Source organism: Amblyomma maculatum, chromosome 5 (assembly GCF_055883805.1).
Source record: "Amblyomma maculatum isolate TAMU_Amacu chromosome 5, ASM5588380v1, whole genome shotgun sequence".
Taxonomy (NCBI): domain Eukaryota; kingdom Metazoa; phylum Arthropoda; class Arachnida; order Ixodida; family Ixodidae; genus Amblyomma; species Amblyomma maculatum.
Window position 1 is genome coordinate 40217721 of NC_139348.1, and position 13314 is coordinate 40231034.

At 43.4% G+C, this 13314-nt stretch overlaps 1 protein-coding gene across 5 annotated transcripts in view; it reads right to left on the reverse strand.

The window, feature by feature from the left end:
- The window catches only part of LOC146188114 (ATP-dependent RNA helicase with zinc finger domain-like), a 153915-nt gene that overhangs the window by 9275 nt on the left and 131326 nt on the right, over positions 1-13314 (reverse strand). For all 5 annotated transcript variants that reach the window (XR_014707483.1, XM_084603637.1, XM_084603635.1 and 2 more), the window contains 7 exons: positions 13065-13277; positions 9902-10037; positions 8391-8523; positions 3525-3643; positions 2857-3171; positions 2379-2486; positions 2215-2290 (listed from right to left, as the gene is read on the reverse strand). Coding sequence is in view for 4 of the 5 variants with exons in the window: in XM_084603637.1 (XP_084459763.1) it covers positions 2215-2290; positions 2379-2486; positions 2857-3171; positions 3525-3643; positions 8391-8523; positions 9902-10037; positions 13065-13277 (1100 nt within the window). In the remaining variant the exon portion in view is untranslated. The remainder of the gene's footprint in view (positions 1-2214; positions 2291-2378; positions 2487-2856; positions 3172-3524; positions 3644-8390; positions 8524-9901; positions 10038-13064; positions 13278-13314) is intronic.

Below are 13314 nucleotides of genomic sequence, written 5' to 3' on the forward strand. Positions count from 1 at the left end.
GTCAATGTTTCCAGCGTAGTCTCTGCAGCGGTAACAATTTTTTCCAGTACTTCACAGTTTATTAGGGATGTGCAAATAATGAAACTTTAAACACAAATTTTACCACAAAATGCCTTCAAATGTCAAATACTAGGTGTGCGAAAATACTGAAATTTTCAAATAATAACCAATTACAAATCTGAGAAAAATTGCTTTCAAAATGTTTCAAAATAAAAAAAACAAAACAACGATCTAGGGGCGCGCAAATATTAAAAAATTTCGAATATGAATAGATTATACTTGTTATTCAATTTGTATTCATATTAAAAAACTGATACTATTCGTAATTTTCGAATATTCGAATGTTCGAAAATTATTGAATACACCAAAAATTTAACTGAGCTACACGCTTCACCGCATTGCTTGGACGCGTGGGCTGTGCAGTGAAGTATCCCCAAAATGCGACAGGGCCATTTTACCTCACATTTTGTGAAGAGGACCTTTCCAACAGTGTGTGCAAAGTGGAACACTCGATGAAACCACGAAAAAAATGTTTTCAAATCTAATGCAGACAACCATCATGTAGATAATCACTGTGATGCAAAAAGCTTCTAAGTTAGGTTAGTTTAGGCTAGGGTAGGCTCGACAATTTCTTAAAATTTATTCGATAATTCGAGGTTTCACAGCTTAAATTGGCCATTTTTTCTGGCCCCCTGAAGGCTGGACTTTACTTTATTCAGCAGTGACATGAAAGCTCCACCCAATTTCATGCATGTCCTTTAGGCACAAAAATCTGGTATACGTGTACAACCACTTGTATAAAATTTATTCTAGATCTTTTAGTAATGTATACACTTCTGTGCAATTCTTGTGTGTTTTATTTTATTTGCAAATACCATGTAAACTCTGAAATAAACAAGATGAATAATGCTTGCTGTATTTTTAATTTTCAGTTTTCTTCTTTCACTGAACAGCTATTCTATATTTGAAGAGATTTTTTTTCCCATATTTGCATTCGATTCACATTTGAAAATTTCAATATATTTGCCCACTACTAAGAAAACGAATGTAGGCAAAGGATGTTGTTAAATACTGTCTCGATATGTTCAATCAAAATAAAACTATCTTGTTCTAGCACAAAAGAAATAATCAAAGAATGCGTATTGAAAGAATGCGTGTCATAAGCAGAACATGCACAGTAAATACACTCTTTCACTCCAACACAACAGCATGTAACCTGTCCCTTATTGCGCACAAAAGGAATAACTCTATAAAATCCACGAATTATGCATCACAGGAATTATGCATAGGCGCTAATGGCTTCCCCCTCAAGGCTCCCTTTAAAAATCCTCATTTGCATACATGCCCAGTGCTACTTGCCCAATCGATAATCCCTTAATTTGTGCCACCATAAGCTCACATATACTCATTAACACGTAGTCGTATAAGCTACTACAATGGGTGAAAGATGACCTGCTTAATCAAGAGAACTTGCTGACCAACAAGTGCATGTCACTTGCCAACTACCACCTGCCAGAGCCACGCTCGTGTGTTTTTCCTCACAACGCCAACACCGCCAGATTTTGCAGAGGATGAGGGCATTCAATGGCATCATAATAATATTCCCTCCAGCAGCTCTACCCACCACCTCCTACCTCTCTACCTCCCCTCTGCAAGGCCTACTAGAAGAACCACGCAGCAGCCAAATGAAGAAACAATGACCAAATCAGTAGTATGGCTTTTTGGGCTTGTTGGTACATAGTTCCAATACGCTATAGCGCAGCAAATGACAAGGACACTCGTCTCTCGTCTCTTGTGTCCTCGTCTTTTGCTACGCTGTAGTGTGTTGGGACCAAATCAAACCCAAAGAAGCAGTGGGAAGGCCAGCTGTACTTCAGATTCACCACCTCCCCAATTCCAACAGTGTGTTAACCAGAACAAAGTATCAGATATGTTTGTTGTACACTACAAAACATTTGGGATGGTAAAAAACAATTTTTCAATCATACTGCCATTCTTACGTTTACCCATGACAATAACATCAAAAAAGACAATGACACTGCTAACAAAACAATTCAGCCAAAAATGCTCAAACCCATAATTTTTTGCAGAACTGCAAGAAGCCAGAGGCCTTAAGGGTCCATCCACGATAAAAAAAAAAAAAAACAGGACAATTCGTGTTCCTATCAGTTATTGAAATTCCTAAGCGTTGGAGTCACAAAAACGTGCGCATACCTTGCACATTGGGAACAACCTCAACTTGAACGCGGGAGAGTTTCAGCTTCCTTAGCTGCGTTCTGATGCACTGCACCTGAAATTAGGAAAAAGGGAGGGTAATTTCAGAATCGACCTGACCAACAATAGTAATGCTGGCCCTCTCAGAGCATTGCAGTGCTCACCTGGTCATAGTAAGGAGTCAGAACTGCAATAGTGGACGGGTCGCAGGCACCCCAGGTTCCAGACCACTTGTCAACCAGCAGCTTGACCACTTTACAAACCTCGACAACCTTGTGAGAAATTAGGGCAACGCTCAAGCTTCGCCTTAACAGTAGATGCAACAGAACGCTAACACTCCCTTATTAAATAAGTTAAAAGTTAAGATTGAATAAGCTGGACCCACACCATACCTTGTCCCTTTTCCACCACAAACACAAGCATGTGCATCTTTGTGAACATGCGACTAACGTCCAACTGGGAAATTGGGTTGTCACATGTTGTTCTGTGGACACAAAGTTGTGAAAGCCAAAGTAGTTCACTACAAAAAGGATTTCACTACATCATGCTTCCACTGTACTTCTAATTCACTTTAGCTGTAAGCAGTAACAGGCATTGGGGCCACAGCAACAAAACCACAGTCTGGTAACTACTGATGCCCACCTCCACCTCGTTGATGTAAGATGTGCTCCCTTTGCAGAGCTTGTCGGTGCCACAGGCTGCAAAGAAGCTCAGCGGTTTTAACGGGTCGGGTGGTCCTACGCTACCTGTGGCACGTAGGTGGCCCCCGTAGAAGCACTCCGACGTGAAGCATGCCAGGTCTTCGTGCGACCGGTAGTTGTCCTCAAGCACCACGTGGCAGAGGTGCCAGCCCGCCTTGTCGCGATGGGCATGCAAGAACATGCCGTGCAGTCGCTCCAGGAGCGACAAGTGCAGCCGGTGTTCTCGAGCATACACAGAGAACACCTCTGGGCTCAGCTGCAGAAAAAGAGAGAAAAATGCTGATTGTGTGCACTGTACCTTACAGTTAACACTGCATTACTATCTAGTGCAAGCTTATCTGTGCACTTCCAGCAGGTTCTTCTGATATACACACAAAATTATCGCTATCTCTGGATCGTGGTGAAGAGCTATGCTTTGATCACTTCACTGAGCATTGCTGCTACAAAGTGAAGAGGCTTTTGTTCCAAACTTAACTCATCAATTTCCAGCAAATGAGAACACGAATATTTCTGCTTGCTTAACCGTCACAGTATGCCCAGAATAAAATTCAATTGCAACTCTATTGCAAATGACTCCTCCCCGAGTGACCCAGTGAGCACAGTGGTCACCTGCATGTAGTCACCAGCAAGCACAATCCGGGTGTTCTCATCGGCTAGGGCCAGAGGCAGGATGCACTCGGTCTCCATTGCCTGCGCTGCCTCGTCGATGAAGATGTGTGTGAAGGTGCCTGGGAACACAAGCATGCACGAGACCAGTACGAATCTTCAACAGTGCTAGAAGAATAGGGTACAGCCCCAAATATAAACTTTGTATTGGGAAGAAAGTTCAGGATCCTAAACATGATGCGAGAAATAAAGAAACACCCGTGTGTTGAGCAGCATGAGTGCCCTTTAAAGAACCTCAGGCAGTTTGAATTATTTAGAGACTTCCTCAATGACATCCCTTACATCGTCTCTCTTCAAGCCCAACGTATACATAGCACACTTTGCTTTTCTTCTAGCAGTGTAAATACTGTTGAACCCCTTTATAGGGAACATGCACTGGGGAGCACTTTTTGTCTCTTATATGAGAGGTCCCTTATAAGCAGTGTACAACGTTTGCGTTTTCTAGTCGGGCCTTATTTCGGAGCAGGCATCCTACGGCTAAAATATGCAAAAAAGAAGAGTACATCATGTTGCAAAAGTGTTAATATAGCTTTCATTTACATACTGCATTTGCTTGGTGGACCACCGCACTAACCACAGCTCCATTTATTTACTGCTGAAATAGTTGTAAATCTTGGTCTGCTTCATGTCTGCATTGATGACATTTCAACACAGCCTATCCCAGCTTGAAAATCAGGCCAAGAGCCTCATGGCCGATGTGCCAAAGCTGTATATACGTTGGTAAACTACGTTTGAAGCGATTTCAAAAGTGCAATCGCGATGTGACATGGTACCGCAACAAGTGATTCACAACTAAGCTAGTGTCTCCTAACACTATAAGAATTCAAGTAGAGAAAGCGCCACAAAATTGTAACTGTAACCAGCTTACTACCGAGGTGTTAGAAGCAACCAAAACAATAAAACATTGCCAGAAGAAATATCCCTCAGAAATTATGCTTGTTTTATAAAGGGTAGCAGTGGCTGTGAGTGACAAGTCTGTGAATGTCGCTACTCAGACAAAAAATAAATGAAAAGCAAACGAGGGGTTTCTCAGCGGAGTTGAAACTGGTTGAATAGCAAATAGAGAAGTTTATTTGTCTTCGCCAGAGCAGAATCACTTCTGTTTTTATGTCTTTTGTTTGGTCTTGGCTTGGCTATGCCTCACTTTCTAGGCACAATGAATCGTTTATGTCAGCGGCACCAGCTGAGCACTTTCTTTGCATTTACCAGATGGATTTGTCGTTCATACTGAAATGCAACGTAAAAGACAAATTTCACCATATTCTTCAGACTAGTGGACACATCACCTACAGTAATTTGTGATAAGAAGCTCCACTAATTGGAGAACCCAACGTGCTCAGATGCTCATATATGCAGTCACACTTGTTCTTTTCACAGCAAGCCTAAAGGGCTTCTCTACGTTGCATTCCCACTGCAAGGGCTTCTTTTAGTCATTTCATAGCTGATTTACCTGCTCTTTGTTTGCTGAAGTTATAGTTAATAATGATGGCACAAGTGAGGGTCTCTTCTTTTGCTTTCACAGCTGCTACTGAACCTGGGAATGGATGGTGCTGCATCTAATGTTAAAATGCCTGTTACAAGGAAGACTGAGCACCAAATTTTAAGGCTAATTTGTCCTTTATAGCCAATTGTCTTCTGCATCCAATGCCTGTTAAAAAAGAGGTCCAATTAATGAAAGTCATAGGGCGGCCAACCATTTGGGTGAATGGTGTCTCTTATACCCGATTGTCTGTTACATCCATGTCTCTTATAACGGGGTTCAGCATGTGCAATATCACTGCACCAGGACCATGTAGCAAGCACGGTGCACCGCCTTGTCTACCATTCAATGTGATTTCACCACAGACAAATGGGCAGGAAGCGCCTTAATAGGACTGCCATTTTGCTCGAGAAAATTTTCTGCACAAACATTTCGTACATCGATCAAGGAAACGTTGAAAACGAGCATGATCGACACATTTTTAGAAACAGTAGGTTGTAAAAATATATGCAGAAACAACATTTAGAGCATATGCATTGCAATGCACACCTCTGGTCTAAACACTAGCTTGATGTTCTCCCGCTCAGCACCTCTTAACATTTCTTCCAGTTTTGGAAAAGGGCAAAAAGATGACAGAGAGGATTCTAGAGGCTATAATTACTAAATGTGAAGAGGAGAAGTTGGACAAGGGTAAAAACAGCCTTGCGTGTTATCTAAGACCAGAACTAAAGCAACCCTTACAGTGGACACCATTGTCTCATTGCCCCATTTTTCCTGCGAGGATGAGGCTGAACTTATTCAGAAAAAAAGAGTAGATTGGTACCATGGAAACGAATCAGTTCATCTCAATCGAAAATTTGTGCTCTGCCAACTGCACTGAGCACTATGAACAGCAGCACTTCCAACCACAAAATTACTTTTCTCAGTATCTGACATATGGCACATACGACTTACAAAAAGTGACAGCAACTACCTACCATCAGGACACAGGCAGTGTGCAAAAGATCTCACCTAATCAAAGGAAATATTTTGCAGGTGCTAGGCTCATGATGAGCTGTTTGGGGTAGCCACAGAGTTATCTGCACTGGCTGCAAGGAACTCCAGCTCTTACTATAGCAGACGTCACGACAACAACGCAGACGTTGCAATTAGGGATCATAATTTCATCTTCAGATGACTTGCCCAGCTATTGGAGACATTTAACACACTGCGCAAGGCAACTGCTGCCCTCAGCATGATGGGTGCCATTGGTGCTTGCGCAGGTCTCCTTGAGGACACCAGGTATGGCAGGTGCTGGCCAGCTGTAAGTCACTCGAACTGCGCAAGTACCGCAGCTGTTTCCTTTTTGTTCCTGCACCACTTACTGGACAGTTGCGGTCATGTTTAGAAACAGTAGGGCACCGGCATGGATGGTACACTCGTTTGAGTAGCTGACTCGGTGCATCACTTCTATGGCATCTGGCCAGTATGATTAAAAAAGTACTTTTATTAAGAGTCACTCAACGTCATGACATCTCTGGGTCGCAGAGGACACCTAAAGTGTTGTGCTTTCGGGTGCAGCAACAGAAGCAAATCTGGCAAAGTGCTGGTTGCAATCCTAACAGGAACTATGACTGCAACCGAAGGCCTGCGTGGGTGAATTGTATTCGACACAACAAGTTTGTCTCAACAAAGCACACCCCATCGTGTTACCGTGCAACTTATCACTTATGTATTTTGCCATCTGGGTGTAGCTATCAGGTCTCCATAAAAATCACATGGTTCTCTTGATGTTTTTATTCGTAACAGCTATGTTTCTGGTGACGCTGTTTCTTAAGGTTTCTTACTCTGCTGGTTAAAGACATTGCCTGCTGAAGTCTGCATTTTGCCTTTTAAGCAGCTGGTGTGGATTTTTTGTTTTCAGTGTGTTCAGATAAAAACGGTAATCAAGATCCAAAGACCATTTTTTATTTTGAAGAAAATTTTGAAATGAAAAATCCCGGTGCTTCGCTTGGTGCACAATGTTGGGAAGAACCTCTTGACAAAAGAGAAGAAAAACCAAAGTAAGAATGATGTTTTTTCAAGCCCCTTTCATTAAAGGGAAGGTCCCTCTCCAGTCTTCACAAAACGGCCCCATTACGCTTTGAGGATGCTTCACAGCAGAGTCAACACAGCAGCATTGCGCTGAAGCACGCAGAGTGGGAAAGCTGCAGTGAATTTGAAAATTTTCAGTGTATTTGGAAATTTTCAAATATTCAAAAATTCCGAATATCCATTTTTCGAATACGAATAAGGATATTCGCACATCCCTAGCTACATACTCAATGTGCGTTTGTGAGCTTAATGAGACGTCATGCTACAGCAATATTAGGCGATGTCACTAATGCTGCTCTTATTGAAGCATAAATGGTATGATGCGTGAGAACCAACCTTACTCTTGCATTAAAAATCCAGTTGCGAATATGTGCCAAACGACTCGAAAAAGCTACAGGTTACATAGCTCATTCGACGCTTTGGAGACCTCATCAAATAAGTTCTCAGTTTTCATTTACCAATACTTTCATCCTTTATTTTCTGTACTAGAACTATCAATACGCTGGTAGCGAATATAATACATGCTGTGTCGGCATTCCCTTTGGCCAGTACTTTCAGAGTTCTAGTGATTTGAGCCAGCTGCAGCAAGCAGTATGCCAAATGTCTCTACAGCAGTTTTAGCATGGCCCAATTTATGAAAGTTTGTGCAGCGTTCAATCACTATGAATATTCATATGCTGTCTAGCACGAGTTTCTCAACTGAATAAGAACCAAATAAAAAGCACACTCAATTCGTATCTAAAATTTCGGTGTTTGCACATCGTTTTTTGTTAAGTTTTCCTGCACAGGCAGCCGCCATGAATGGCATCAGAGATGGTAAGTCGAACTATGTACATTTCCACGAATAAACTTTCACCCCCCCCCCCCTCCTCTCCCCTCAAAGAAACCACCACCCAAAATGTGATTTGGACCTGAGCTACAGGTTGTTCATGCTCCATGGCAGTTCCCACTTTCACCAGAATGCATGGTGCTCCAAGTGTAAAAATAAAAACTACATTGGTATGCGAATTGGTTCCCCCAATGGAAATTATTTACTCAGCTCCCTTATGGTGGCATTCGCTTTTCTAGAAGAGTGACAAGTAGTGAAAAAAACACTCTGGTTAGTGACTACAAGTTTCCACACATAATGCAAAATAACAGACTCTCTATTCTATTCTACACAGTAGTAACACTGATTACCTGCAGAGGAAAATTCTGCCAGAGATTGTGCTCAACAAAAGCATCTGGTCACATGTTATTCTGCATGTCACACGCACCTCGCTTCACACCACTGGCGAGCAGCAAATGGGAGGACGAGAGCGTGGTAACAACCACGCGATGCCCTTCAATTTCCTGGGCAGTTGGCTGCCGAAACCAGGGGCCTTGCTCTGAGAGCTGCTCTTGAAGCACCTGCGAACACAAACACCACCATCAGGGCTTCTTCGCTTTGACGGGTATGTCACCGTCATCACCTTGGCCCACCATATTACAATCAATAGACTGTTAAACCATACAGAAACAGCTGCTGCTGTGCCCTAAAACCATTTCTTCGAGCCACACAGAGAAGCTTAGTTTCCCTCCCAGGCAAAGAGGCAGGAAGGATAACAGATGTCCCAGGGATGACATGAGGAAGTGCCTACTAAGTGGATATATGTCCAAATAAGTGTGGCTTATACATGGCACACTGCCTTTGGCAAATGCCAGCGGCATCTCAGATTGCGTTAGTTGCACTGGGGCCCTTGACGCCTATAAACTAAAGCCAACACTTGTTTCTATGCTGAAAATGTTTTAATATAAATTGGCGGTGTTTACAGCTCAAGTTTTGTGTATGTTCACTTTTGCACCACTATTTCTAGTGTAATGGAGACTGTACTAGTACATATGACACAGCAGGAGTGATGGGGCCATTTTGTGCACAGGGAGCTTCCCATCTGTAAAGAGGACCTATAGAACAGTGTTTGCAAAGCAAGGCACTCGACAAAATCAGATTAGATACGTTGTTCTTACTTTACTTTCATCTCAAATGCAGACATCCATTGTACAGCTGTTTTTTCAGGACTATTCAATAATATTGAGCTCTCAGTTAATTTGCACACTTTTCCTAGTCCCTTGAAGGCCAAATTAAACAGAATTACTATATTCAGCAGCGATATGACACCTTTACCCGGTTTCAAGCAGGCATCTCCTCTACAAAAAAACTGACATATGGATTCCTGTATAAAATTTATACTGGATATTTCAGCAGGGTATACACTTCTCTACTACTCTAGTTTAACTTAATTTGCAAATACTATGTGAATTCTGAAATAAGACAAACAGTATTTGCTATTTTTTTTATTTTTCATGTTTTGTTTTGTTTTTTTTTACTTATAGAATATTCGATATTCGAAGGCATTTTTTTCCTGACGCTTTTATTTGATTCGTATTAGGAAATTTCAATATTCGCAATCCCTAATATATACGGTAATTGCTATGCCAAACATTACCACACCATGAAATGGAATACATGACTGTGCTGTATCACCACGCACATCATTTCAAATGATTGTGATTTTTTATTTGCTTATGGTAGCCACCTTGGTCACTCCTTCCTCTCCCCTATAAGGTGAGCGAGGTTTCCCTAATTTCGCCACCTGCCAACTAGGGCAGGTAACAGGTGGTTCATTCCTGCACCAACCTTGATAGGTGAACAGGTTCTGGTGGCAGCCACCTTCTTAAATTTTCTTCCTCTCCCCTACATGGCGAGTTAAATTTCCCTCTCTTGTTCTAAGTTTAGGTCTCCACCCACCTTGAGGCAGTACTGCAGCAGGTGGCGGTCCACCCAATTGGGCATCCGGTACTCATCGAGGATGCGCAGTGGCCGCAGGGCAGGCTGGTTCGCCACCTCCTTGTCCAGGTGCTCCAGGACATACAGGTCAGCCGCACTGCGTGCCAATGGGCCATCAGCACTGGCACACTTTTAACATGGCATCCACTAAGCAATGCGTCAGAAGCCACCAGCACTTTTCCAGCACTTGCAGACTTCTTGCATTTGTGCTGTCCCAACCACAGAGGGAACTTTGGAGCACATCCAGTGTGGCGACCGCAAGAACGGAAGTAGTCGGGATCTCTTCCTTGTTTTTAATGCTCTCGTCTTTCCAGCAACACAGCAGGTCAGCTACTACTTATTGTCGCCTGCTCCATAGATCGGCTCACTTGTATGTTACCCCTTGCACGGCACAGATGACATTTCGACAACTGACCCCTGCTCATGTCACATACCACCACACCCAATCACTTATACATTGATGTAACTTCTGTTGGCCGCTACATATATAATCCAAATAATTTCCGTCAAAATATGAACTTAGAAGAAAATCCTGCCTTCCTAGAATACAGTAGAATTTTGTTTATATGACTCTCCTGAGAACCTAAAATTAAAACATCTGAAAATTGCACTATCCAAAACGGAGCACATATTCCGGGCATGCATTGTTTTCAGGAGTGTTGTCTTTGCCGTTTTCACCCTCAACTGATTGGCGAAAACACCAGAACCCAAAGTGGCAGAACACATTCACTTCCTGTCACCGCTCACAGTGGCAACCAAACTGACATACAGTTCCTCAGGACGAAAACAACACTTCTGAAAACAATGTGAACTCGAAATACGGGCCCGGGACCCAGAAGGTCACGAATGAAACACGCTTGGCACAGAACCTAATTTTATTACCGCAGTTTGAACAATCAATGTCCAAAAGCAAGCTTTTTTAAACTCGTAAAAATGAAGCACAGCTTCATCGCTTAGCTCCGCACCCATGAAAAAGCAGCCAACAGCGTCTAAAACTTAGCGCTCTGCCAACTTCGTGGCAAATGTCACGCGTCACCCCACAGCAGATCTTGCCAAAAGATAAAATTGGCTTTATGGTTTAGCTTTGGTTAAACTTAGCGTGAAGGGATAACTGAAGTGGCCATCTCAGCTGCTAATTGCTCACGCCTTGCAGTATCGTTGCAGTGGTGCTTTGCAAGTCACTCCTCACATTGTTCCGGTGTTTCTGCCACTCTTTTGGCTTTAGCTCCTTCTCTTATCCTCCACAAACTTTCAGTTCGCAATGCAATGCCCTCCGGATCTTCAGATGCAGCCAAACGACAATCTTAATGAGCACGGCTGCTCAGTTGCTCTTCCTCAGAGTCTTGGCGCGACTGACTCCAGTCGAGGTGCGCGGTGCGACTCTATATATAGTAGTCAAGATTGACATCAGCGATCTTGTGTCTAGACACGCAGCTGCTCATGCGTTAAGCTACTTCCCAAATCAGTTGACCTTTGACCTTGGTTTTGACTTTGAACTTTGCTGGGAACATAAGCTACCTAAGTGGTTTTGGCTTAAGTTCCAACTTGACCTCAAAGCTGTTTGAAGGTCATCGGAAGCACACAGTGACCTTGGCTTTACCTCATGTAGTAAAGCTATCGGTTTGAAAAAGGGGAGATATTATCAGCGCATAGCATCTAGGCAGGCTGCCAACATCAGTGCCGAGGACTAACAGTGACAACAGGATGTGAAGCCTGAAGGACCCACTAAAAAAATACAATTCTCAACAAGAGTGAGAAAGCACGGAAGCGAATAGTGAATATAGTACTGAAACAACAGCAGCCACGAGCGTTAGCGTTATCATTACTGTGGCTACTGTCGCCACCCACTAGCACATTTCTGCTGCCTCTTGCAGAAAAGTTCAAAACCACGCAAGTTGTTCAGGTTTTTGTGATCGCATAATCCAAACAGATATGAAAATATGATCCTATTCGCCACAAGGCATGCACATAGGCCAGGATGAAGAAAACAATAATAATGTTTCGTTTGGTTTATGGGGTTTAACGTCCCAAAGCGACTTAGGTAATAAGAGACGCCGTAGTGGAGGGCTCCAGAAATTTCGACTACCTAGGATTCAACCTGCACTGACATCGCACGGCACATGGGTACCTTGCTTTTAGCCTCCATCGAAAAGCAGAGGCAGGGGCAAGGATATATTACTCATGGGTCATTACTAGTAGTAGCACTGCCTAGCGTCGCTACGATTCCTCCTCTGCTCTCATCGAACATTGACTGTAGTTGTTGAGAGCAATGTACTAGAAGCTTTGATTGATACCGGCACCGCTATTCCAGTCATGCAGCTTGACTTGTGTTTACGATCACGAAAAGTGCACATTCCTTACATTGGTCTTCCATTAGGTGCTGCCGAGAGCCTATCAACCCTTTTGAACTGTGTACAGCCCAAATCACCATTGACAGCATCTTGCACTACACTGAATTCGCCGCGCTATCATCCTGTGCCCATCAACTCATCCTCAGCTGAGATCTCCTTCACAATGCATCAGCAGTCATTACGTGTTCCCCTCCAACTCCTTAAGTCACTGAATGCAACACTGCTGCCGATTCAGAACCCCCTTGCTCCCGCTTAGCTATGGTTGCCGATCACATCCTCTATTCTGGCTGCGAAAATATTTTTTCTTTGACTTTTTTACCACATGATTGACAGAGACGTCTTGGTTACATCCAGCTCCTGTCTCCTGTCAAAAGGTATCATAATCATCGTGTCTTCGATTCTTCAGTAGAAGCTTGCTCCAAACAGCAAAAGATGGCACCACCGATAGCATTGCTGGGGCAGCAGCTTGTCTTGCTTCGCCACCACTGCACATGATGGCAACGTCCAACTTCTGGTCAAATTATGATCCCAAACATATTCGGTATAAAAAAAAATGACAAGCAAATGTCATTTCTGTGTGAAATTTGAGCTGCAAGGATTTAGCATTCAGCTAAGAGAAGCACTCTATGGCATGCATGTAATCCAGCAACACGCTGTGACAAAAATATCATTGGCAGTTAGTAATACTCACTCACCCCACTACAACAACCTCCCCGTACAACCAGGAAACTATTGCTGAGAGCATCAGAGCTATCCAGGGGTAGTGTTCTCACCTATTGGAGTGAGTGCAGACCAGCACACGAGAGTCCGGCACCCACTTGATGACCTCCAGGAGCGCCTGTGCCAGCGTGAAGGTCTTGCCCGTGCCAAAGGGACCCACCACTAGCACGGGCGGCATGTTGGGCACAGTGCGCGGAGCAATGATGGCCGCCACTGCTCGCTGCTGCTGCTCACTGAGCTGCGGGTCCCAGCCCATGGACCACTCCCTGCATAGGTTGCCAGGCATAACCATTGTCACCGTCA